This window comes from Polypterus senegalus, chromosome 9 (assembly GCF_016835505.1).
Source record: "Polypterus senegalus isolate Bchr_013 chromosome 9, ASM1683550v1, whole genome shotgun sequence".
In the NCBI taxonomy this organism is placed as follows: domain Eukaryota; kingdom Metazoa; phylum Chordata; class Cladistia; order Polypteriformes; family Polypteridae; genus Polypterus; species Polypterus senegalus.
Genome location: NC_053162.1, coordinates 168,721,551 through 168,748,262, shown reverse-complemented (window position 1 = coordinate 168,748,262; position 26,712 = coordinate 168,721,551). Strand labels below are relative to the sequence as shown.

At 43.9% G+C, this 26,712-nt stretch overlaps 1 protein-coding gene across 1 annotated transcript in view; it reads left to right on the top strand.

Annotated features, from left to right (window-relative positions):
• Window positions 1-940: 940 nt before the first annotated feature.
• The window catches only part of LOC120535954 (potassium-transporting ATPase alpha chain 2-like), a 39,400-nt gene continuing 13,628 nt past the window's right edge, over window positions 941-26,712 (top strand). Inside the window, exons 1-10 of the mRNA XM_039764187.1 lie at window positions 941-1,135; window positions 1,411-1,524; window positions 8,282-8,416; window positions 8,498-8,615; window positions 8,790-9,058; window positions 15,952-16,150; window positions 16,309-16,418; window positions 16,773-16,907; window positions 23,589-23,781; window positions 24,151-24,326. Coding sequence (XP_039620121.1) covers window positions 1,034-1,135; window positions 1,411-1,524; window positions 8,282-8,416; window positions 8,498-8,615; window positions 8,790-9,058; window positions 15,952-16,150; window positions 16,309-16,418; window positions 16,773-16,907; window positions 23,589-23,781; window positions 24,151-24,326 — 1,551 coding nt within the window. The 5' untranslated portion in view covers window positions 941-1,033. The remainder of the gene's footprint in view (window positions 1,136-1,410; window positions 1,525-8,281; window positions 8,417-8,497; window positions 8,616-8,789; window positions 9,059-15,951; window positions 16,151-16,308; window positions 16,419-16,772; window positions 16,908-23,588; window positions 23,782-24,150; window positions 24,327-26,712) is intronic.

The following is a 26,712-nucleotide window of genomic DNA, read 5'->3' as shown; positions in this document are numbered from 1 at the left end:
GCAGCACTAGAGGAAGTCCACAGACACAAGGAACAGATGAACGAGTAGTCTGGTGAAGAGAGTAGGACTTTAGGAACCTTCATATGTCAACCTGATGTTATTTTGGACCATCTCTGAAAATTGAACTGAAAAGCTTGTTGGGCTGAATGGACCTCTTCTTCTTCTACTTCTTCTTTGTCTTTCAGCTGCTTCTGTTAGAGGTCGCCACAGACGATCTTCATTTTCTATTTTTGTTAAAAACACTTCTAATGTTCTGATATTGTAAAATATAAGATAGAGTAAGAGAGAGAGAGAGGGTTCAAGGTTAGATACCCCATTTAATGGCAGCAAAGGAGATGTTATGGAAGCTAACTATTCTCAGGACAATACCTGTGCAGCTTTCAGTATTCATCTTTGACAGGGAGGTCTTCATAGGTCTTTTGAAACCACTGGGAGGGTCTTTGGGTCTTTTGCAGTGCAGTGGCTGGCAAATGCAGATGGACTGGTGGAGGTTGGTCAGGGATCTTCTTCCAGGTGAGCTGAGAGATCACAGACATGTGATCCATTATCCCACCATGACCCTTTAAATCGATTCTCTTATTGTCATTAGGAGTGTGTAACTTTATTACAGTATATTCAGAGAACCTTGGTTAGCAGTATTGGGTACAGTGTGGTGGCTTTGGCTCCAGTGATAGGTTGCTCTCCATGTTGAACCTTCCTGTTCTTCCAGAGCTGGGTATGTTCTGTTAATAGTTGATTGCTCTTGTATGAGTGAGCATCTCCATGCTTGTGGTCTGTGATGGGTTGGTTCCACCTCACTCTTGGTCCTTCCAGAACAGGTTCTGGCCACTTGTGACTCTGAGCTGGATTAAATGTCTTTGAGAATGTCATGTTTTGTTATCTTCTTGCTTCATAATGCCCAGTATGTAACTTTGAATGCATTTCCCCTCAGGGTCTCACTAGTGCAAAAGCGGCAGAGGTTCTGGCCCGAGATGGTCCCAACGTACTCACCCCTCCCAAAGGCACCCCTGAAATTGTGAAGTTCCTCCGGCAGATGATCAGTGGCTTCTCACTCTTGCTTTGGGCTGGAGCTGTCCTCTGCTGGATCGCGTATGGAGTTCAGGTTTCTCAAGCGCCTGATGTCCCCAGAGATAACGTAAGTGTCTTCCTGCTCTTCGTGAAGGTGGGAGTGATGATTGGTGGTCTCTCACTGTTGTGAGTCTTGACTCGTGCTGAGGCCTCTTTGTCTTGGGGTGAGTGGTGGAGATGACCGCCTGTCTTGACCTAAGGGAAAGAGCCCTTTTATATACATACTCTATGTGGGGGGATCACCAATGTCCTGTTTGCCATGGCTGAAAACCTTGGTTAATGTAAACTGAGAAGGCCTCACATTGTGTCATATCATATCACACTTCCCTCTTCTTTCTCCAGCTCTACCTTGGAGTGGTGTTGGCCGGTGTTGTCATCCTGACTGGATGCTTTGCCTACTTCCAGGAAGCTAAAAGCACTAACATCATGGCCAGCTTCCGAAACATGGTCCCTCAGGTACTGAACTTTTCCTTCATTTCTGCTCCACTGGGACACTCCTTGAGGAATTTAACTTGAGCTAAATCTGAGGGAAGGATCAGCGAGGAAAGCTGTAGTGATTATGGGAATTTCTGAATTATTATGTTAGCCACTACTAATTTGATTTTCTGCTATAAAGACAGAGGGCCAAAAAATGGATAGAAGTTCTGGTAGACAAAACAGTCTAATGAGAAGACTAAAAACCAGAAGATCAGAATTTGTTTCACAAAAACCCAAAATGCTGACTAATTCAGCATTAAAATTGGTCTGCTAATAATTTATCACCCTAATCACTAAAGAAGCACACTGACTTGCAAAGGAATCCGTGATCTCGGGTGACCTGGAAGTGTGCTGCGTTGAACTTTATACCATTTCAGTGATGACATCACATGTCACGTGGTCGTTCTTGCATAGTAATTGGGTGTCAATGGTGCACAGAAAATCTACCAAAAAAAGTAGCAGCCACGAGGAAACAAAATGGTGCCACGTATCAATATGGCCTGAAAAAATAAGAATATTGTCAAACTGAATCAGACAAACAAAAAAAAAAACAAAACTGCAGAATCAAGTTCCATGTGAAAATATAAATGAAATATATAATATTATATATGTGTGAAATTTATATATATATATATATATATATATATATATATATATATATATATATATATATATATATATATATATATATATATATATGGAATAAAGTAATGGAAAATACAAACTTAAACAATGCAAAATATCTGAACACATTAGATTTACGTAATTCTCAACTCATCTTTTTCCTATTAATGGCTGTGATGGTAGCAGGCCAAGCAGGTCAGTCCAGAAATCCCTGTCCTCAGCTATGGATTCTAGCTTTTCCTTGGGAATTCCCAGGCATATATATAATCCCTCCAGAATGCCCTGGGTCTGTTGCAGTGCCTTCTCCCACTAGCGGGCCTAGCGGGAATTCGTACAATTTACCCAAACCACCTTAACTAGTTCCTCCCAATTGAGAGGTGCAGCGACTCTACTCTGAGGCCCTCCCGAATCCCTGAGCTTCTTACCTCATCAGGGAGTTTCGTCCCACCCTATGAAGAAACCTCATTTCTGCCACTTGCACTCGCAATCTCCTTTATGCAGTCATTACCCAGAGCTTATGAGCATAGGTGAAGACAGGGCTGTAGATCGACCAGTAAACCAAGACTCCTGCTCTACCACCATAGACAGGTCAGCGTCCCGAGAACAGCTACTATCCCTTCAATCTGCTTGTCAATCTCACATTCCCTTCTTCCATCACTTGTGAATAAAATCTCAAGATACTTGAACTCTTCCACTAAGTTGCAGTTGCTCCCCCCTGACCTGACAAGAACAATCCACTATTGTTCTGAGACAGAACCATGACCTCAGACTTGGAGGTGCTGATCCTCATCCCAGCAGTGAATCACTTTGGTGTGTGCTAATAGTCACAGTCAGATGATCAGACGGAAGGCATCATCTGCATAATGATTTGCTCAAAACTGAATTCTCACTTAAAACTTTCACTTTGAAAAACAACTGGTGTTTCACCACAAACAAAATTTGCTCCATTACCCCATGTGTTTTCATTTCAACTGAAGTCTTTCCCATCCATGTGCAAAGCAGAGTTAAATTTATTCTGGCGCTTTGCATGAAAAGATGGACCTCCAAGAACCCCAGAGACACTTGGGTATGCATGGCCTCCGATGAGCCTCTCCTAAAGGATCCTGGCTTGGATTTGGTTTTCCAAAGTGAGGAAAAGTGATAGAGCTGCCAGGAAAAAGGAAAAGAGGAAGGCCTATGAGAAGGATTATGGATGGTATGAAGAGGATGAAAAATGGAAAGGCCGTTGGTCCAGATGACATACCTGTGGAAGCATGGAGGTGTTTAGGAGAGATGGCAGTGGAATTTGTAACCAGATTGTTTAATGGAATCTTGGTAAGTGAGAGGATACCTGAGGAGTGGAGAAGAAGTGTACTGGTGGCGATATTTAAGAATAAGGGGGATGTGCAAGACTGCAGTAACTACAGGGGAATAAAATTGATGAGCCACAGCATGAAGTTATGGGAGAGAGTAGTGGAAGCTAGGTTAAGAAATGAGGTGATGATTAGTGTGCAGCAGTATGGAAAGATCACCACAGATGCGATGTTTGCTCTGAGGATATTAATGGAGAAGTATTGAGAAAGTCAGAAGGAGTTGCATTGTGTTTTTGTGGACCTAGAGAAAGCATATGACAGGGTGCCTCGGGAGGAGCTGTGGTATTGTATGAGGAAGTCAGGAGTGGCAGAGAAGTATGTAAGAGTTGTACAGGATATGTACGAGGGAAGTGTGACAGTGGTGAGGTCTGCGGTAGGAGTGACGAATACATTCAAGTTGGAGGTGGGATTATATCAGGGATTGGCTCTGAGCCCTTTCTTATTTGCAATGGTGATGGACAGGCTGACAGACGAGATTGGACAGGAGTCCCCATGGACTATGATGTTTGCTGATGACATTGTGATCTGTAGCGATAGTAGGGAGCAGGTTGAGGAGACCCTGGAGAGGTGGAAATATGCTCTGGAGAGGAGAGGAATGAAGGTCAGTAGGAATGACAGAAAACGTGTGTGAATGAGAGGGAGGTCAGTGGAATGGTAAGGGTGAGGTGGTAGAGTTGGCGAAGATGGATGAGTTTAAATACTTTGGATCAACAGTACAGAGTAATGGGGATTGTGGAAGAGAGGTGAAGGAGAGAGTGCAGGCGGCGTGGAAAGGGTGGAGAAGAGTGTTAGGAGTAATCTGTGATAGACGAGTATCAGCAAGAGTGAAAGGGAAAGTCTACAGGACGGTAGTGAGACCAGCTATGTTATATAGGCTGGAGACGGTGGCACTGACCAGAAAGCAGGAGACAGAGCTGGAGGTGGCAGAGTTAAAGATGCAAAGATTTGCTTTGGGTGTAACGAGGATGAAAAGGATTAGAAACAAGGACATTAGAGGGTCAGCTCCGAACGGACGGTTGGGAGACAAAGTCAGAGGGGCAAGATTGTGTTGGTTTGGACATGTGCAGAGGAGAGATGCTGGGTATATTGGGAGAAGGATATTAAAGATAGAGCTGCCAGGGAAGAGGAAAAAAGGAAGGCCTAAGAGGAGGTTTATGGATGTGGTGAGAGAGGACATGCAGGTGATGGGTGTGACAGAACAAGATGGAGAGGACAGAAAGATATGGATGAGGATGATGTGCTGTGGCAACCCCTAACGGGAGCAACCGGAAGAACAACAGCAACAACAACAACATTTATTTATATAGCACATTTTCATACAAACAGTAGCTCAAAGTGCTTTACATATTAAAGAATAGAAAAATGAAAGACACAATTATAAAACAAAATAAATCAACATTAATTAACATCGAATAAGAGTAAGGTTCAATGGCCAGGGGGGACAGAAAAACAAAAAAAAACTCCAGACGGCTGGAGAAAAAATAAAATCTGTAGGGATTCCAGACCATGAGACCGCCCAGTCCCCTCTGGGCATTCTACCTAACATAAATGAAACAGTCCTCTTTGGATTTAGGATTCTCACAGAAGGGCTTGATGATGATGATGGTCACGTAGACTTCTGCCTTTTAATCCGTCCATCATTGTTGGAGCATCATGAAGCTTTGAGTAGGTGGAGGTGGCGCAGGCCACCACCACAAAGAAACCTAAAAAAGAAACAGAAAAGAGAGTAGGGGTCAGTACGGATTTTAGAGCCACCATGAATAGTTATTATGATGAAATTGAACATATAGAGTATCAGGATTAAGTTAAATTAAGATTAAAATGAAGTTATAGAAAAGCCATGTTAAACTAATATGTTTTCAGCAGTGTTTTAAACTGCTCTACTGTATTAGCCTGGCGAATTCCTATTGGCAGGCTATTCCAGATTTTAGGTGCATAGCAGCAGAAGGCCGCCTCACCACTTTAGAAGAAGAAGAAAAAGAAGAAGAAGAAGAAGAAGATGATGATAACTGGAATTGACAACTTTCTACAGTGTAATATTTTCCAGTTGGTTCTTCATGAAGGTGTAGTACCAGAGTCTGTACCAACTCTGCTTTAAGACAGACTGAGGGTTTTTAAGTAATCAGCACAAGTTGAGACACCTGCACAAATTGTTTGCTTTAACTTGCTGGGCTTTAGTTACTTGAACTGCAGCAGAACATCTGTAATTTGTAACCTATTCGTTGTTCCCTGAAGAAGGCCCATTTGTAATATTCTGAAATTTCCTTTTTTCAGTTTTTGCTAACCTAAACTCTAATTTAAACATATACTGCTTACCTGTATACCATTTTAGGTCATTCATTCATGGCTGATGTTAAGAGTGGTGACCAGCAGGGGGCAATGCTGGGGCTGCTGCTATTTTTAATATATAGAAATGATTTATTTAGCAATATAAGTAAGAAGCTGGTTAATTTTGCAGATGATACCAAGATAGGTGGATTAGCAGATAATTTGCAATCCGTGATATCATCACAGAAGGACTTAGACAGCTGACAGGTTTGGGCAGATTGGTGGCAGATGAAATTTAATGTCAGTAAATGTACGGAATTACACAAAGGAAGTACAAATGTGAGGTTTGGATACACAATGGGCAGTCCTTATGAGAAGGATTTAGGAGTCATAGTGGACTCTAAGCTATCGACTTCCCAACAATGTTCAGAAGCCATTAAGAAGGCTAACGGAATGTCAGGTTATATAGCGCCTTGATGTGTGGAGTACAAGTCACAGGGGGTGACGCTCAAGCTTTATAACACACTGGTGAGGCCTCATCTGGAGTACTGTGTGCAGTTTTGGTCTCCAGGCTACAAAAAGGACATAGCAGTGATGAAAAGGTCCAGAGAAGAGCGACTGGGGTGATTGAAGGGCTACAGGGGATGAGTTATGAGGAAAGATTAAAAGAGCTGAGCCTTTACAGTTTAAACAAAGGAAGATTAAGAGGAGACCTGAGTGAAGTGTTTAAAGTTATGAAGGGAATGAGTGCAGTGGATCAATACTGTTATTTTGAAATGAGTTAATCAAGAACATGAGGACATGGTTGAAAACTTTTTAAGGGTAAATTTCACACAAACATTAGGAAGTTTTTCTTTATACAAAGAATGATAGACACTTGGAATAAACTACCTGGTAGTGTGGGAGACACTAAGACTTTAGGGACTTTCAAAACTCGACTTGATGTTTTTTTTTGAAGAAATAAGTGGATAGGACTGGTGAGCTTTGTTGGGCTCAATTGCCTCTTCACATCTCGATTGTTCTGATGTTCTAATTGCATTTCAACTGATTAAATTTGAAGAGAAACAGGAAAAGCTGAGGGGTTGTAAAACTTAGGTTGTAAAACAGGTTATTTTGATTAGGAATAGGAATAATATGATTGCCCAATTGTATATTTTTTAACCATTGCTTTACTTTCATCCTTCTAGTCCAAATATTAAATTCCTTCATGTGGTTCGGCATTAGGGTGGTTTTGGTGTCACTCCATAACTTCCTAGATTGGCTGCTATCCATTCTTTTCTTGTTGCTTCTGCTTGCCATGTCCAAATGCTTCTGATGATGTAACTGGTGAATGACATATCCAGCTTCACAGACATGCACAGATAACAAAATCCTCAACTGCAACCTGCTTTAAGGGTTTACATGACCACATAACCAGGCTTCTCCTCGAGATATCCACATGTGTTAGCCCAGTTTCTCAGAGAACAATACCCTGGTTTCTATAACTGGAGTAAGGGTATGCATTTAATATTTGAAATGTGAATAACCAGGTTATTAAATCTAATGTAAACGCATTGTCTCTACCTCTCCACCAGCTCATCATGTAACTTTTTATTCTCATCACTGAGGCTCAAGCGTTCTTCCTAGAGGGGGAAGGCATACTCAAAAACCGTTTCTCCTTCCAGAGGCTCTTAATCTGATCCTGTGCCTTTCAGGCTTTCGTGGTGAAGGACCTAAAGTTCCCCCTTCTCTGATATTTGGAGCTGACACAACTAAATCTGTACTGTGACGTCACATCAGAGTGAACTTGGTGCTTCTAAAGCATGTCAGAAGTGTCCGCTTGTATTCAGAAATGATCGCTTGTAAATTATGTCAGAAGTGGCAGTTTTGCACCACCTAACCCCCCAACTCCCGCCAACTCAACCACAAATTTCACTTTCTGAATAAGCACTTAACAGAATCTGCTCACAGTTCTGGAGGGGAAGATGAAGTAAATGTCAAAGTAATGCAGTGGCTCTTATCAGTCCTGGATAAGATGGCTCTTTTCAACACTCTTTCACTAGGAATGTAAGATAACTCGTCAGGAAACTGTTTGTTTCTTTTCAATTTCCAGTTTAGGCTAAGCTTATCCTTAAAGGACATAACATATATTTATAACATGACTAGATATTCTAAATATACAACAGCAAAAAAGGATATTAATAAATGACGGTTCAAAAACACTTTGTACAGTTTGGGTGGGCTTCCGCTGCTGTAGCCCCTGACCCTTCCATTTCGGCATTGTGAAAATGCTCATCGACAGAGCGAATGCTTTATCGGTTTGGGGGCTAAGCCCGCAGTAAGTGCTGAAGCTAGTGATGACCCTGCTTTCTGCACTCCTTATCTTGGTTCATTTCTCATTTGTGTATTTTAATTTTGGAGCATTTTTTTTAATCCCATTATAGTCGCCCCCCCCCATCCCTACCAACCAAAGCCCTTAATGCACAAACCCCTTTTGTGTGCTCTTCCTACAGCAAGCCTTGGTCTGGAGAGATGGAGAGAAGAAACAGATTCTGGCCAGTGAGCTCGTTGTGGGAGACCTGGTGGAAATCAAAGGTGGCGACCGGATACCAGCAGATGTGCGGGTCATTTCTGCCCAGGGTTGCAAGGTGAACAAATGATCAACGTCTGTGGTGGCTCTTGCTTCAATGGCGGATCAGTCAAGTGACATGATTTTTTTCCCCTCAAAGGTCGACAACTCCAGCCTGACAGGAGAATCTGAACCCCAGAGCCGTTCTCCGGAACTCACTCACGAAAACCCCCTGGAAACAAAGAACATCGGCTTCTACTCCACGACCTGCCTCGAAGGTTAGTTCTCTCTCTTTTCTGTGCCATCCTCTACTTTCCTTTTAATGGTCACAAGTGTCTACTCCTGGTGAAGTAGATGATTAATATGCATAGACCTGTTGTCGTAGCCACCTCCTGTATTGCTCCCGAGACACTGATAGGTAATTCCTTGTTCACCCATATCATCCTTGACAGGAACAGCCACAGGCCTTGTGATCAGTACCGGTGACCAGACGATCATCGGCAGGATTGCATGTCTGGCCTCTGGAGTGGGCGACGAGAAGACACCTATCGCCGTTGAAATTGAACATTTCGTGCACATCGTCGGAGGTTTTGCTTGCTCCGTCGGGGTCATCTTCTTCGTTATCTCTCTTGGCATGGGCTACAAAATAATGGATGCCATTGTCTTTCTCATTGGTATCATTGTAGCTAACGTGCCAGAGGGTCTAATCGCCACAGTCACAGTAAGTCATTTCTACAAGTCGGGTTGTTGTTCGTAATTGATAGGGGTCAACGGATGGACTGTACTACTCGCATCAGAGCTTCTGCCTTTTGTTCTCTGGGAGACACTTGGGACCCTGTGCTAGGGACTTCCATGGCTTATATCTACAGAGCTACATGATGATCCAGATTGGGACACCTTAAAATGAGCACAATAGTTCTTAGAAATGTTACCCTTCACTTAGGAAACAACTGCACTTCATCCGAATTCAGACGCAACAGCAGGGTTATAAGTAAGCAGCCAGAAATGATAACTGAGGGAAAGTACTTCTTTTTTACTTTTTCTGAAATACGAAATATGTAGGTTAAAAAATACCTCTTAAATACGAGTAAAAGTAAAGTATCCTGCTTTCATTATTTCAGTAATAAAGGCTTTGCCTTGTGTATAATCATGGGTTCTGTGGGATTTGCCAAGTCCGTTACTAAGGTGGTGTACTCTGGCACCTTAAGACTTAAGACTTAAGACAGAAACACATACACGTCTCAGGTGAAAGCCTAATTCTCAGTCGCCCTGCAATGTTCCATTCAAGCATCGATATCCTCCCTTCGGTCCATAGTCACTCTGTCGGACTCGCGCAAATAAATCGGTTCAGCAAGCGAACTATGATACTCAGCGTGATGAGAGAAGTCGCAAAATCAACCGGAATGTTCAAGCAAATTCTAGTAAAAAACCCAATCTAAATCCGTTAAGTAGTTCTCTCATGAAAAGCGGACAGATAGACAGACGTTGGATTTTATATATTATGCTACCCATCCCCGCAGCTCCGCCCGCTTAGCAGTAAAACAGGACAAACTTTAAAGATCAATAAACAAACAGGTAATGCTAGCAAAGTGGAGGCAAAGTACACAGCAAAACGTGGTGAGAAGTAGAGCGACTCGAACGGAGACTGGCACATCAATGAGGAGGGTCTTGTGGAGCTCGCCACTCCTGACATAATGCTTCCCCTTCCCTTGGCCCTGCACGAGAACTATGATACTTAGCACGATGAGAGAAGTCACAAAATCAACCAGAATGTTCAAGCAAATTATAGAAAAAAGCCTGATTTAACTCCGTTAAGTAACTAAGCGGAGGTAACATACGCCCTGAGGCTGGCGTGTGAGTGAGGAGGGCCCTGCCCGCTTCCCCCTCCCCTCGGCCTGCTGCGTCTCTCTCAGATTTGCACAAATAAATCGGAACCGCAAGCAAACTATGATACTCAGTGCGATGAGAGAAGACACAAAATCAACCAGAATGTTCAAGCAAATTATGGAAAAAAACTCAAACTAAATCCATTAATTAGTTCTCTCGTGAAAAGTGGACAGACAGACAGACAGACGTTGAATTTTATATATTATACTACCCATCCCCGCGGCAGTAAAACAGGACAAACTTTAAAGATCAATAAACAAACAGGTATCTCTAGCAAAGCGGAGGCAAAGTACACTGCAAAACGCAGAGGTAGAGTGATTCGAACGGAGACTGGCACAACAATGAAGGAGGGTCCTGCCCGGCTCCCCACTCCTAATGTCACGCTTCCTCTTCTCTTGGCCCTGCACGAGAACTATGATACTTAGCACGATGAGAGAAGTCACAAAATCAACCGGAATGTTCAAGCAAATTATAGAAAAAAGCCTAATTTAAATCTGTTAAGTAACCAAGCGGAGGTAACATATGCCCTGAGGCTGGCGTGTGAGTGAGGAGGGCCCTACCCGCTTCCCCCTCCCCTCGGCCTGCTTTGTCTCTTTCAGATTTGCACAAATAAATTGGAACCGCAAGCGAACTATGAAACTTCTGTGAGATGAGAGAAATCACAAAATCAACAGGAATGTTCAAGCAAATTATGGAAAAAAAACTGAACTAAATCCATTAAGTAGTTCTCTCGTGAAAAGCAGACAGACATACAGACAGACGTTGGCTTTTATATATTATACTACCTGTCCCCCGCAGCTCCGCCCGCGTAGTAGTAGAACAGGACAAACTTTAAAGATCAATAAAGAAACAGGTATCGCTAGCTAAGCGGAGGCAAAATACACAGCAAAAAGCAGAGGTAGAGCAACTCAAACGGAGACTGGCTCATGAGTGAGGAGGGTCCTGCCCGGCCCCCCTCTCCTGACGTCACGCTTCCCATTCCCCTCGGCCAACAGCCTCTGTCTCGGATTTGCACGAATGAATCGCTTCTGTAGGTAAACTATGGTACTTAGCACAATGAGAAAAGTTGCAAAATCCACCAGAATGTTCAAGCAAATTCTAGAAAAAAACCCGATCTAAATCCGTGAAGTAGATCTCTCCTGAAAAGCCGACAGACAGAAAGACAGACAGACATTGGATTTTATATATAGAGAGATATCTAGATGTACATTTTTCTTTGTGTTTCTTTATTATTAGTGGAGATGGCCTAGGTTATGCCCCTTGTGTTTTGTGGGTGGTTCTCCAAGGGGCGGTCCAACCTGCCAATCACCATCCAGAACGGCCCCCTTCCCTATCTATAGTAGGAGGGCCTTCCACAGTTTCTGGAGGTTCATTACAAATGCACTACAGCGTGGAGTGTTTCTTGTGTATTTTCGTGCTTTGATATTACATTTCATGCCTTCTGGATATTTTGAACCTCTGCTCTGTTTTTTGAAAACGATTTTTGGATTCTGTATTGGGACAAATATAACAAGGTGTGATAGAAAATAAAACTGATAGTAGGAGTCTGGATAAAGTCTTTAAAAATAACTTACGGAAAATGTCAAGGATTGGATGTTGCCCTAGGGCGGCTTTTGACATAGTGATCGATCTGTGTTATCCATAAGATGTTTTGCTGACGTTCAGATGAAATGGTCGCATGTATCTCAGTCCCCACTTCTGATGTTGCCTTTGCCCTTTACTGTCCTTTTTGTCCTCGCTGTTTCTTCTTCCTTTAGGTCCATCAGACAAGCCATATTTATATTAAATTTTCAAGTGCAGCTTTGTGACATGAGGCTTGGCGATCTCTGTTTCCAAGTGATAAGTTGGCTGACCATATGATGGATGACTTTGCTCAGAGTGTCTGATCTGTGATACAATAATCGATAGATAGATAGATAGATAGATAGATAGATAGATAGATAGATAGATAGATAGATAGATAGATAGATAGATAGATAGATAGATAGATAGATAGATAGATAGATAGATAGATAGATAGATAGATAGATAGATAGATAGTGAAAGGCACTATATGATAGATAGATAGATAGATAGATAGATAGATAGATAGATAGATAGATAGATAGATGTGAAAGGCATAGATAGATAGATAGATAGATAGATAGATAGATACTTTATTAATCCCAAGGGGAAATTCACACAATCCAGCAGCAGTATACTGATACAAAGAAACAATATTAAATTAAATAGTAATAAAAATGAAAAAAAAAAAAAAAGCAGACAATAACTTTAATTAATGTTAGCATTTACTCCCCCGGGTGGAATTGAAGAGTCGTATAGTGTGGGGGAGGAACGATCTCCTCAGTATGTCAGTGGAGCAGGATGGTGACAAAAGTCTGTCACTGAAGCTACTCCTCTGCCTGGAGATGACACTGTTCAGTGGATTCTTCATGATTGACAGGAGTTTGCTTAGTGCCCGTCGCTCTGCCACAGATGTTAAACTGTCCAACTTTAATCCTACAATACAGCCTGCCTTCTTAACAAGTTTGTCCAGGCGTGAGGCGTCTTTCAACTTTATGCTGCCACCCCAGCACACCACCGCGTAGAAGAGGGCACTCGCCACAACCGTCTAGTAGAACATCTGCAGCATCTTACTGCAGATGTTGAAGGATGCCAACCTTCTCAGAAAGTATAATCTCCTCTGACCTTTCTTACATAGAGCATCAGTATTGGCAGTCCAGTCCAATTTGTCATCCAGCTGCACTCCCAGGTATTTATAGTTCTGCACCCTCTGCACACAGTCACCTCTGATGATCGAGGGGTCCATGAGGGGCCTGGGCCTCCTAAAATCCACCACCAGCTCCTTGGTTTTGCTGGTGTTAAAATGGTTTGAGGCATCACAGCCACTTCCTAGTCTTCTGCTTCATTTGCACAGATGTTTAAAGGTGACAGACTACAGGTACAATTCAGGAAGAGAAGATAATTTGATGTTAATTGCCCCTGTTAGTTTAGTTCATCTTGTTTGTCTGAGCAAAATATAACACAAATATAGGCATCTGTTATTAAAAAAAATTGAAGATCTGGCACTCCAGAACCTGCAGTGGGCTGGTGCCCTGCCCGGGCTTTGTTTCCTGCCTTGCACCCTGTGTTGACTGGGATTGGCTCCAGCAGACCCACGTGACCCTGTAGTTAGGATATAGCAGGTTGGATAATGGATGGATGGATGGCACTCCAGAACAGGGCGGCATGGTGACATAGTGGTAGCTCTGCTGCCTCGCAGTAAGGAGACCTGGGTTCGCCTCCCGGGTCCTCCGTGCGTGGATTTTTCATGTTCTCCCTGTGTCTGCATAGGTTTCCTCTCGTGCTCCGGTTTCCTTCCACAGTCCAAAGACATGCAGGTTAGGTGCATTGGCGATTCTAAATTGTCCCTAGTGTGTGCTTGGTGTGTGTGTGTGACCTGTGGTGGGCTGGCACCCTGCCCGGGATTTACTCCTGCTTCGAACCCTGTGTTGACTGAGAAAGGCTCCAGCAGACCCCCGTCACCCTGTGTTAGGATATAGCAGGTTGGAAAATGAATGGATGAATGGCACTCCAGAACACAATACACTTATTTTACTTTTTAAACAACACCTCACACAGTATTGTTTCACTGCAGATGTTCACCACAGATTAACCCTTAAATCACCACATACTTGGGGGTTAATGCACCCCTGGACGTCAAATACTTTTTTGCTGCACTTTTTAAGGAAATGTCACAATTCACAAAGAAGGCGCTATATAGGTGCCTGACCCTACACAGACTCACACCTTAGGCACTTGTACAAACAAAGAGCTTTTATTTTTCTTCACCTGTGGAGCATGTGTTCCTCGTGATCCCCACAGGCACAACACAGTCCCACAAGTACACACACAAGCACAAAACGCTCATTTTTTGCACCAGCACCACCCCTCCTCCTCCTCCTCCTCCAAGCTCTGCCCTCCTCTGGCCATTGAGTGGTGGCTGCTGGCCCCTTTTATAGTCCACCCGGAAGTGCTCCATGGTGGTTGACTGCCAAGTTCTGGCTGCACTTTCAGGTGTGGCGAATACGCTGCCTATAAGGGCTTAGGAGTCCCAGCTGCAGCACCCCCTGGCAGCGCCTGCGGGACCTAAAAGGGCTGCACCCAACTCCAATTCCCATGGGGTCCTGTGGGAAACTGGGGCACCGCATTAACCCCTTGGCTTCCATCTAGCATCCAGGGGGAGCTATTGCTCAGTCCATGGCTGCTCCCCCTGAACATATAGCGAAGGGGCATCCCGGCCGGGCATGGACCCCGGCCATCCGCCACAATCTTTATGTATGTATATTGTTGCTTTAGTAAAGGCTGCAATCTCTGGCAAAACTCTTGCCCTGCTGGATACATTTAGACACACACACACTCATAAATGGCTCCCAAAGCAGGCAAAACACAACTCAAAGTTATGGCTGTGCTAGTCGGTGGTCGACACGAGTTACAATGAAGTGTTGTCCAGAATGACCACGCCAAGCAGCTGCTTTAATTCAACAAGTCCTGAATCCATTGCTCCTCCGGAGAAACTGCGTCTGACGTGTAGTGTGTACCTCTAAAAGTAGCACTTGACAGCCAGTGATTGATGGGCGACCCTACTGATGATTCACCAACCAAACAACAGTACTCATTAGAGCCCACCCTCTCAACGTTAGTTAGTGAAAGTGACAGTTTACATTTTGAGCCATATTTGGTGTTGCCTGTGGCATCACTGGCATAAATAAATGAATCAATAAGCAACAAAAGAAGTATTTCATGTCATTTTCTAACCCACTTAATCCAGACCAAGCTCATTCTGGACTCCTTACCTCCTGGATATTTATTTTAATGGATGTCTTTTATGTCTTGTCTAGGCCATCTTATATTTCTGTTCCTTTCCAGCCTCAAGTGAAAGCTTCAACCAGCCCACCAGCATCTTAATTCCTAACTCTTACCCTGTCTCCAACTCTGTCGTGCTGCTCTTGGTCCTTTACTCAGTATATTCATTCAACTTCTGATCATTGACGATTAATATTAATGGGTGTGTCGTGATGTTAATATTCATGTTTAGAGTGACGTCAATGGACATGGGATGAAGTTAGATCATCCTCACACTTAGTGTCACCGCGCTGGCTCAGAACTTTAGACTTTTTAATGGCCCTGGAATTGAAATCGACTATCCCGAACGACAAGCTGAAATTGTCCCAGTATTATGTGCCCAATAGCAACATCTAAGAGCTGACATGAAGTGTAGCCTTGAATGAGGAAATGCTGAAATGGCGACCTTATAACTCATCATGTCATTACCGGTGGCCCACCACCTATGAGGACATACACACACACATCTCTCTCAATATGATGATGTCCTGATGACTGCATGGCCAATAACCAAAACAGTCAAAAACACCAAAAATCAGACTGTGATCCCAAAACTGGTGTTAGATTCAGAATGAGGGGTTTAAAAAAACGTAAAGACAAACCAAAATGAAATAAAGAGAAGAGTCAGAACATGGCTGATTACAGCCCACAAGCACATATACACTGTGTGCCAGTTCCTCTTCGTCTGATGTGTACATGTCAGTACGTGTGACACCAATGTACCTATGGTCACCTGTGTGTTTGTAATTCTGTTCTTGATAGTGAACATTAGTAAAGAATGCTTTGATATTGAAAGGAGTGAAAGGGGTTCTCCTTGGTGACCTGGTGCTTGTCTTCTTTCAGGTCAGTCTGTCCTTGACAGCCAAGCGAATGGCAAAAAAGAACTGCCTGGTGAAAAATCTGGAAGCTGTGGAGACCCTGGGCTCGACCTCCATCATCTGCTCCGACAAAACAGGAACCCTCACCCAGAACCGAATGACGGTGGCTCACTTGTGGTTTGACAATGAGATCGTGTCAGCAGACACCAGTGAAGATCAAAAGAGTAGGCATCTTCAGCCCAGGGAACTTTTTAATGGTTTATTTGCTGTTTAGACTGGCAGCTTGAAAGTTTCTAAAGAGATCAATCCAATGAAGGTACTCATCGAAAGAGATAAACCAGAATGATACAAGTGGTGTCTTCTCCTTCTGTTGTATTTCTAGATCAAAGCTTCGATCAAAGCTCAGTCACATGGAAACACCTGTCCCGGATTGTGGCCCTCTGTAATCGGGCCGAATTCCTTGCCAAGCAAGAGGATGTCCCCATTATGAAGGTCAGTTCAAGTACTTCAGGTAATCCCATTGTTAGTTCCACTGATCTCACATTCATAGCAAAGAGTTAAGGTCGGCCTCTACCTGATGGCATAGTTGACTCAGAGTATTTGTATTTGTTTGGACTACTGGGAGATCAGACGGTTGAGCTAATTGAGGTTGGGAAGTGGAAGGCGATTTTCCAATAGACAACAATAGTCATATGAACCTGTTCTTGGGTGGGATGTAAAGGAAAGAGGGATCAGGCTATTTGACTTTAACAGGGCGTCCACGTAAGACACGTCAATGGGACCACAGCCCATATTGCTCCTGCTTTTCAAACTGTCACTGTCTGTTCTTCTGTCTCGGTCTTACAGAGAGCCGTAATGGGAGATGCTTCTGAGACGGCCCTCCTCAAATTCTCTGAGGTCGTCTATGGAAACGTGATGGCATACAGAGAGAAAAACAAGAAAGTCTGTGAAATCCCCTTCAACTCAACCAACAAGTTTCAGGTAGAACCCAACATTCTGGGACCCAACATCCCACTGGACCTTTATTATCTCCCTTATGTCCATGGATTAGTCTTGTTGTGGGGAAAGTCTATTATAAAGTGTCTATCTATCTATCTATCTATCTATCTATTGTGACAGATAGAGGGCACTCTCGTCCTCTTGAACCCTCGGAAAATACGCCAGATTCCAGATAAAAGTCCAAAATAATGACTTTTTATTAGTATAAAGTGCACAAAGCACCCTCTTCTCCACAATACTCATACAATAATTCAATAATGCACAATAAACCAATCCTCCTAATCTCAGACACATTGCCACCCTTCCACACAGCTCAGCTTGTCGTCTGAGGATTTCTCACAATCCTTTATAGTCCTTGACCCGGAATTGTTTCGCTCTCTCTGTCCACGTGACTAGGAACACTTCTGGGTCATATAAAAAGTCCTTCTTCTTCAACCCGGAAGCACGTCATTCCTCTTGTCCATGTGACTCGGACGTACTTCCGGGGTGTAAGACAAATACTCTTTGTTCCTCCCTACAACGTCCTCTAGCGGCCCCCATGGTATCCAGCAGGGCTGTGAATGAACATTCTAATGTTCATGATGCCCTGCTGGCATTCGGGGCACCTGCATGCTACAGGGAGGGCTCCACCTGGCTATCTATCTATTATATAGTGCCTTTAATTTCTCTCTCTCTCTCTATCTTTCTATTATATAGTGCCTTTCACCTCTGTCTCTATGTATTTATCTATTATACACTCACCTATTGGATTATTAGGAACACCTGTTCAATTTCTCATTAATGCAATTATCTAATCAACCAATCACATGGCAGTTGCTTCAATGCATTTAGGGGTGTGGTCCTGGTCAAGACAATCTCCTGATCTCCAAACTGAATGTCAGAATGGGAAAGAAAGGTGATTTAAGCAATTTTGAGCGTGGCATGGTTGTTGGTGCCAGACGGGCCGGTCTGAGTATTTCACAATCTGCTCAGTTACTGGGATTTTCATGCACAACCATTTCTAGGGTTTACAAAGAATGGTGTGAAAAGGGAAAAACATCCAGTATGCGTCAGTCCTGTGGGCAAAAATGCCTTGTTGATGCTAGAGGTCAGAGGAGAATGGGCCGACTGATTCAAGCTGATAGAAGAGCAACTTTGACTGAAATAACCACTCGTTACAACCGAGGTATGCAGCAAAGCATTTGTGAAGCCACAACACGCACAACCTTGAGGCGGATGGGCTACAACAGCAGAAGACCCCACAGGGTACCACTCATCTCCACTACAAATAGGAAAAAGAGGCTACAATTTGCACGAGCTCACCAAAATTGGACAGTTGAAGACTGCAAAAATGTTGCCTGGTCTGGTGAGTCTCGATTTCTGTTGAGATATTCAAATGGTAGAGTCAGAATTTGGCGTAAACAGAATGAGAACATGGATCCATCATGCCTTGTTACCACTGTGCAGGCTGGTGGTGGTGGTGTAATGGTGTGGGGGATGTTTTCTTGGCACACTTTAGGCCCCTTAGTGCAAATTGGGCATCGTTTAAATGCCACGGGCTACCTGAGCATTGTTTCTGACCATGTCCATCCCTTCATGACCACCATGTACCCATCCTCTGATGGCTACTTCCAGCAGGATAATGCACCGTGTCACAAAGCTCGAATCATTTCAAATTGGTTTCTTGAACATGACAATGAGTTCACTGTACTAAAATGGCCCCCACAGTCACCAGATCTCAACCCAATAGAGCATCTTTGGGATGTGGTGGAACGGGAGCTTCGTGCCCTGGATGTGCATCCCACAAATCTCCATCAACTGCAAGATGCTATCCTATCAATATGGGCCAACATTTCTAAAGAATGCTTTCAGCACCTTGTTGAATCAATGCCACGTAGAATTAAGGCAGTTCTGAAGGCGAAAGGGGGTCAAACACCGTATTAGTATGGTGTTCCTAATAATCCTTTAGGTGAGTGTATACTGTAGTGCCTTTTAAATCTATCTATCTATCTATCATATTGTGCCTTATCTACATATGGAGTAGAGAGTGAAGAGGCTGACTGGCATTGCCATTGTGAATACTCAGAGCCCACATTTCATTACATGTTTATCTGGCATCGTCAAGATTTTCAAGGGAGACTCCATTTAACAGTATTTCTTAGTCTAATAGATGAAATGTTAGAGGGGATGCCTCAAACAGGTGTGCTGCTAAGATATGTCAGCCAGTCCCAAGTTAATGTAAAATTTGAATAAAAAAGCACCAGGTCAGTTGCTGTCACCAAACTGCAGTTTGCCCTGGTGGCCATCAGAAGTAGTCCCAGGGCTGGGTTGGACCTGAACTTCATAGGGGACTTTAGAACCTTCTGCTGCCAATGGCAGATGTAGTGATTGGAGATGAAGGCAAAGAGGGCAGTGACAGACGCAGAGGGAGACAGCGGTGAGTAAGCAGGCCAGTATGAGTATGTTTTTGGTCCAGTGAGATGCTGGGTAGTAGTTTCTTTCTGTTTTATATATTTGTTTTTCACCTTATGTAAACTCTGTCTTACACTTTTTAATAAAAGCGCTCATAACAGCAGAATACATTTGACAAATCACAGGATGCCATTCAGTCTATTTGCCACTCATTTGTTTGGCTAATAGCTAAGCTGTCCCGATATCTCCCAATATTTCTTAAAGGTTGTCAAGGCCTTTGTTTCATCTCCATGTCTCAGCAGTTTGTTTCAGATTCTCACAATTCTTTGCATAAAGAGGTTCTTCCTGACTTCTGTCCTAAATGCACTTACCCGTAATTTCCACTTCTGTCTTCGAGTTTGTGATTCAGTGTTAAGTTCAAAGAGCTCTGCTGGAGCTGCTTTATCAATGTGTTTGAGAATTACGTAGCCCTAGATGAGGTCCCCACGGAGTCTCCTCTGCACAGACTAAGCAGGTTTAATCCTGACCTGAATCTGTCACAGTAGGCCATGTCTTTAAGTCCCATGATGCTCCTGGTTGTCCTCCTCTGATTCAAGAGCTGCTTTGTCTTTCTTGCTGTGTGATGACCAGAACTGCACACGGGACTCCAGATGGGGTCTCTCAAGTGCCTTAGATAACCTTAGTGTAACGTTCCTTAGTTTCTATTCAATGGTCTTCATGATATAACCTAATGTTTTATTTTCCTTTCAATTTGCTTCTGCACATTGCTTAGACGATGTGCCAACATAACCCCAAAATCCTTTTCTGAGGTTGCTTCCTGTAGTCTCTCAGTTTGGTGTATTTTGGTGCTTCAGTATCATTTTAGTAAGCATGTAAAGATGCAGAGAGTTTCCCAGATGTCAGCTTGGCTTCATGATCTTGTTTTGCTCTAAAATATGAACTGTGTTTGCCCACATAGCATTGCTTTATTATAATGCGATGAATGGAACTCACCAAGTTAGCTATTGGATTGCTCTGCACTCGCACTCCAAACTTCACCTCCACAAAGTTAGACCCAATCCACATAAGCATTGATTAGGAGAGATGCCTCTCATTACTCCACCTCGGGACTCACTAGCTACGGTGAGAACAACACATGGGATATATAACCTTAGATGTAATGTAAACCTAAGGCCACCTTGGTCAATGAGAATAATCTGGACACATAAAGGCTGAATCACCTTCACTGTGCCCCTGGATGTAACCTACACCTACGACTGACACACGTCTCTTTATCTGACGCCTCTCTGCCTCTGAAATCACTTTTTCTTTTTTTGAGTCACTCAGACAGCCCTTTGTTTATCTCATTAATCCAGGTGGAACTCCAGACCTTATGATATTATGATATAACCAGTAATGGTGCACTGTACGATAACATGCAGTGAATACACTTTACTTGATCATTCCTAGTTTTCCTCCTCTTTCTCTGTACGTTTATCATTCGTTTGCTCAGAGGTTGATGCGCTTGCTGCTTCCTGAGCAGATCTTCTTTCCTCCACCCTTGCAGCCCGCTTCTCCTCTTCTTTCATCGGTGCCTTTCCACGTTAAAACTGATTAAGTCCATGTTTATGTTGCAATTACTTAGTATGTTTTCTTTAATTTTTCACTTAAGCTGGCAATTAAGTCACCAATCTGCCTCAAGAATGATTTAAGATATGAAGAGGTAGGGGACGTGACAGGGAATGTGGTAGGGAATGAGAATGGCACCCGTACGCCTGTGCCGCCCTGCTGGCCACTGGCGAGAGTTGATTCTACAATAAAATAAAAAGTGGACTAACCTTGGAGGTCAATTATCAAGCCGAAAGTGGATAGTAGGCGTCACATAGAATATATGTGTACCAAATTTCAGGTCAATGGTTTGCGAGCTTATATAATTTCTTGTATTAGGAATTTGTTAGTTTTCACATGCCCCTTGGGGTCAGAGCGCAGGGTCAGCCATTGCACAGCGCCCCTGGAGCAATTGCAGGTTAAGGGCCTTGCTCAAGGGCCCAGCAGAGTAGGATCTCTTTTGGCAGTGACAAGGATTCAAACCGGCAACCTTCAGGATACCAGTGCAGATCCTTAGCCTCAGAACCACCACTCCGCTACAGGCGATTTAAAATCCTGGACAGACAAACGGAGAGCCGTGGTATTATATAGAAAGATTTATACTTTGTCTTCTGAATGTATTCAGACCCCTTCACTTTCTTTGCACTTTGTTTTGTTGCCGTCTTGTGCTAAGATCATTTTAATTTAAAATCCTGGACAGACAAACGGATAGCCACAGTATAGAGTAATACAGTGGTTCTTAACCTGTGGGCCCCCCTTAGGGGGGCGCGAAGTAATAAAAAAGGGGGGCATGAAGAAGTGAAAAAAAGAAAACAAGAATCAAAAATCTGAAAAGAAACATCTGTTGAAGCCAAAACAAATTAACTTAAACTACATTCTGATACTAGAACAATAAATATAGAGTTAGATAAATGTTGATAAAAGTTAAGTAGGTATAATAAAATATGCATCTACACTTCAAAAAAATGTTAGGGGGGACGCGATTAAAACGGTTATGAAAACTCGGGTCACAAATACTTAAAGGTTGAGAAACGCTGGAGTATTATATAAGAAGATATGCTGGATGGCTCTGCCTAACAGCTTTGATCCTCCTCCTTTATCTGTGCCATCTCTTGTTGTCTACTCTTCTTTAGCTATTAAGTTGTACACCTTCTGATCATTTTTAAACTACGAGTACCATAAATTAGAAGAAAGAATGACGTCATAGATGTAGTCAGAGAAACGAAAACGAGAGAAGGCACAAATGTATTTGGGTCATAAATTATTGGACACCACAGTGTAGTTCATCACAGTTCATTTGAACCAAACTTTGTGTCAAATGAAACACCAAAAAATGATAAGGGTTTGGGGGGGCACACTCAGGCAAACCCGGTATATCAAAGAGCAAATACAGTGGAACCTCGGTTTGCGAGCATAATTCGTTCCGGAAACGTGCTCGCAATCCAAAACACTCGTATATCAAAGCGAATTTCCCCATAAGAAATAATGGAAATTCAGATGATTCGTTCCACAACCCAAAACTATTCATATAAAAAGGATTAATACAAAATATAAAGTAAAATACATAATACAAATTAACCTGCAATTTACCTTTAAAAAGAATCATGGCTGGTGTGAGTTTCTAAACTCATGTGGAATTCCACCCAACGGGACGACACGCTGAAGAGTGTCCCAAAGCAATCGCAGTCTCCCAGCGCTGTAGCAGTTCGCCGTATAAGCGCATCCAAAAAGATCAAGGAACATTATAAAGATCCCGCTGCAATAAATAACAGCGCTGTTGCTGTTTCAAACTGAATAAACCGGTGTTTATTCAGCTGATGTTAAAGTACTGAGACTCAGCTTCGTGTTTTGGGGAGCAAGATGAGGACTCGCACTTCACAGCGCACACACACAGTCACAATGCTGTAGTAAACAGAGAGAGGCGCTGGGCGAGCGAGATAAGAAGAGAGAGAGAAGCGCTCTAAATGGAGAGAAGCGCTGGGCGAGCAAGAATAGGAGAGAGAGAGAGAAAAAGACGCACTGGGCGAGCGAGCGAGATAAGGAGAGAGAGAAAAAGACGCGATGAGCGAGCGAGATAAGAAGAGAGAGAGAGAGAACCACCATCAGCTCAGTTGTGATCCCATGACGCTCAGCAGACAAAGTGTATCCATACTACTCGTATTGCAAGACATCGCTCGTTTATCAAGTCAAAATTTATTAAAAATTTTTGCTCGTCTTGCAAAACACTCGTAAACCAAGTTACTCTTAAACCGTGGTTCCACTGTATAATCAGCACAGGTTTTAATGTGTTTTATGAGTAACGTCTTCACGGATGCAGGTCTATCATTAAACTGGGGGAAGATGGCAGTGCCGCTGGTTATAAAGGCAGTGAGGCGGAAGGGGCAGGTTCAGGACTGGAAGTGATGTCATATGCCGCCAGATGTGCAGAGGTTAGGAGACGAGACAAGGCAGCGCCATCCCCTGGCTCGGGTGGAATTACAAGTTGACAAGCCTACACGTTATCTCCCAGGCACATGTGTGTGACAAAACATTTAAAACATTTATTTATTTATTTAAATATAGTGTCTTCAAATTCAAAATGGCAATTTTATCTTTCAGCTTTATATCCCAAGATCTGCACAGGTCTGTGTAAATCTCAGTACATGGAGCCCTCTGTTTTATCCATTTTCTTTCTTTGCTCCGTAGCTTTCCATACATGAAACAGATGACCCTCACGACAAGCGCTTTCTTCTGGTGATGAAAGGGGCTCCAGAGCGAATCCTGGACCGCTGTTCTACCGTCATGTTAAATGGCAAGGAGGTGCCGCTGGATGACAGCTTTAAGGAGACCTTCCAGACAGCCTACATGGAGCTTGGAGGAATGGGAGAACGTGTTCTTGGTAATTCTGCCTGGTGTCAAGGGGGTACAGCCCGTCCTGCAGTATTCATTTTAAATTGGCTGAAAAGCTGATGCCTGCTGTTTTGGCTGACTGGCCACACCTCTGTGAGTGAAATCTGTTTCACCCACGTGACATGCTGATGAAGAAGACACCTCGCCATCTTTAGCTTCCTCAGGATGCTTTGAAGGCACTGATTTCTCATAACGGTGCTGCATGGCATCACGTGAATCGGTCCAATACAATCCCCACGCTCTAAATTTGTGTAACGTAAAGCAGAGTCACTTCTCTATGACCCAGCAGACCTCTTCACACACACCACCATGTCAGGCATTGTTTCAACAGTTTTCCTGTTCCAATTTCTTCCTCCAGGTTTCTGCCACCTGTTGCTTCCTGAGGATGAGTTTCCCGACTCGTACCCCTTTGACGTCGAGAGCATGAACTTCCCAACCAGCAACCTCTGCTTTGCTGGCCTCCTGTCCATGATTGATCCACCTCGGTCCACGGTGCCTGATGCCGTCAGCAAATGCCGCAGTGCCGGGATCAAGGTAGGTGGCACGTACCAAGCTGTTTGTCATCTTCGTCCTATCAAGAGTGTACTGCAAAAAGGAAAGGGCCAAGGAAGGCAAGGCAGTGCAGTGGTTAGTGATGCATAGTTTTTTTTTTTTGCCAAGTCAGTAGCATGCAAATGATGGCAGTGCCATCTCTAAATGTATTGCAAATACAGTATCTTAAAATGTAAAGGAACGTAGTTTGAGATATCTGGAAATGATCTGGAGATACCTTAAAACATAAATTGCATGTTAAGATATGTGAAATTCATTTTGAGTTATCTCTAAATGTTAATTCGACTTGAGGCGGCACAGTGGCACAGTGGTAGCTCTGCTGCCTCGCAGTATGGAGACATGGGTTTGCTTCCATTCTCCCTGTGACTGCGTGGGTTTCCTCCCACAGTCCAAAGACATGCAGGTTAGGTGCATTGGCGATCCTAAATTGTCCCTAGTGTGTGTGCGTACCCTGCAGTGGGCTGGCACCTTGCCCACGTTTGTTTCCTGCCTTGTGCCCTGTGTTGGCTGGGATTGGCTCCAGCAGACTCCCATGACCCTGTAGTTGGGATATAGCGGGTTGGAAGATGACTGACTTGACTAATTCGACTTGCCATAGGCCATTGAGATTGAAATATTAAAAAAGTGGGAGCTTCACCACCGCCCACTGCTCGGGATAGCTGATAAATGATAATTTAATCCGGCAACACCACAAGTTTAGAATCGAAAAGGGCAAACCACAAAAATATGGACAGAATGGGCAGACGATACACACAACACTACATGAAGTGTACACTACACCTCCATTAGGAGCGTTAGTGACAGCCATTGGCAGGTCAGAAACAAAAATCAAATCCAATTTTGACATACACACCTGTTCTTTCTGCACCAGGACTCTCTGCATTCAGCTTTTTCAAATCGAGTGCAGTCCTCCACAGTGGGGGGGTGACAATGACGACAATAGCACAATGTCTTGTGAATGATTTTCTCCTGGCATAAATTACTGTGCCTACCTTTAAGTGAACAAATGGCCCAGTAGCTTGTGTTCGTCCTCGCTGGTGTGTGCTCAAACCAGTAGCTTGTGTTCGTCCTCGCTGGTGTGTGCTCAAACCAGTAGCTTGTGTTCGTCCTCGCTGGTGTGTGCTCAAACCAGTTCAAACAGGGCCCACTTCACTTGAATACAGGCGACGACCTTTCTGTGTCTTTTTGAAGCTATTTAATTCTAAACTTGAGGTTTTGCTGTTTTCATTTACTCAGTCCAAGTGCGTGCCGTGTGTGTAGTTTCATTTGGATTTCACGTGAGCTCTGCCACCTCATTCATATTTGTACTGGTCCAGGAAGTCATCTGAGCTGAACGGCAGACAACTGCTCCCCACTTGTAGCTCTACAACATTAGCACTTTCTGCAGTGAAGCTGGAATTGTTACCATTTGAAGAATAAACTGTTTCTGTTCCTCGTCCTTTGTCAGTATGTCAAACTGTACTTTTCGATGAGATTTATTCCTCTTTCAATACCATCATTTGTTGCAAACAGTTCACAACATTCTTTGAGCCATTCTTCTAGACAGATAGATATGAAAGGCACTATATGACAGATAGAGAGATAGATAGATAGATAGATCGATGAAAGAAACTATATAACAGATAGATAGATAGATAGAAAGATAGAAATGAAATACACTTGTGAAACCTGGCCCCGGCACAGACAGACGGACATCATATTGTCACCACACACCATTTATTTACAATATTATTTACAAAGTTTGTGCTCACGTGCACCCCCAGTGCCTTCTCGCACCGATCTCCCCAAATCCAGGCCCACAGTCTTTTGTGCCTTCCTGGCGCCTCCGCCCTCTCTCTCCAGTTCCGCCTGCTTCCTCCCGACTTCCACCACTGACTGGAGGGAGGCGGCCCCTTAAATAAGGCTCCCGGATGAGCCCCAGGTGCTTCCGCCATCTGTTCCTTGGCCACGCCCCAGCGTGGCGGAAGTGTCGGCTGCCTTCCTGGCAGCTCTCCGGGCGCCACACAAAGTCTTCCGGCACTTCCTGGTGTGGCGGAAGTGCCGGGCTCCCGGAATAATTAGGCACCGGGGCGCCGCCTGGCGGTGGCCACGGGTTCCTACAGGGCTGGGCTTCAAAGCCCTGTACCCGAGGCCCCTTGCCTAACCAGGACGGACGCCCCCACTCTGTCTGGAGGAGGCACTCGCCTCCTCTTGTCCTCCAAGCGCCCCGCCGGGCTCCAGCCCCAGCCGCGGACCGTGCGGGATAAACCGGCATCGGAGCGCCGCCTGGCGGTGACCACGGGCCCCTACAGGGAAGGGCTTCCATGCCCTCAACCCGTGGCCCCCAACAGAACCAGGACGGACGCCTGCGTGTGGAGGAGGCACAAGC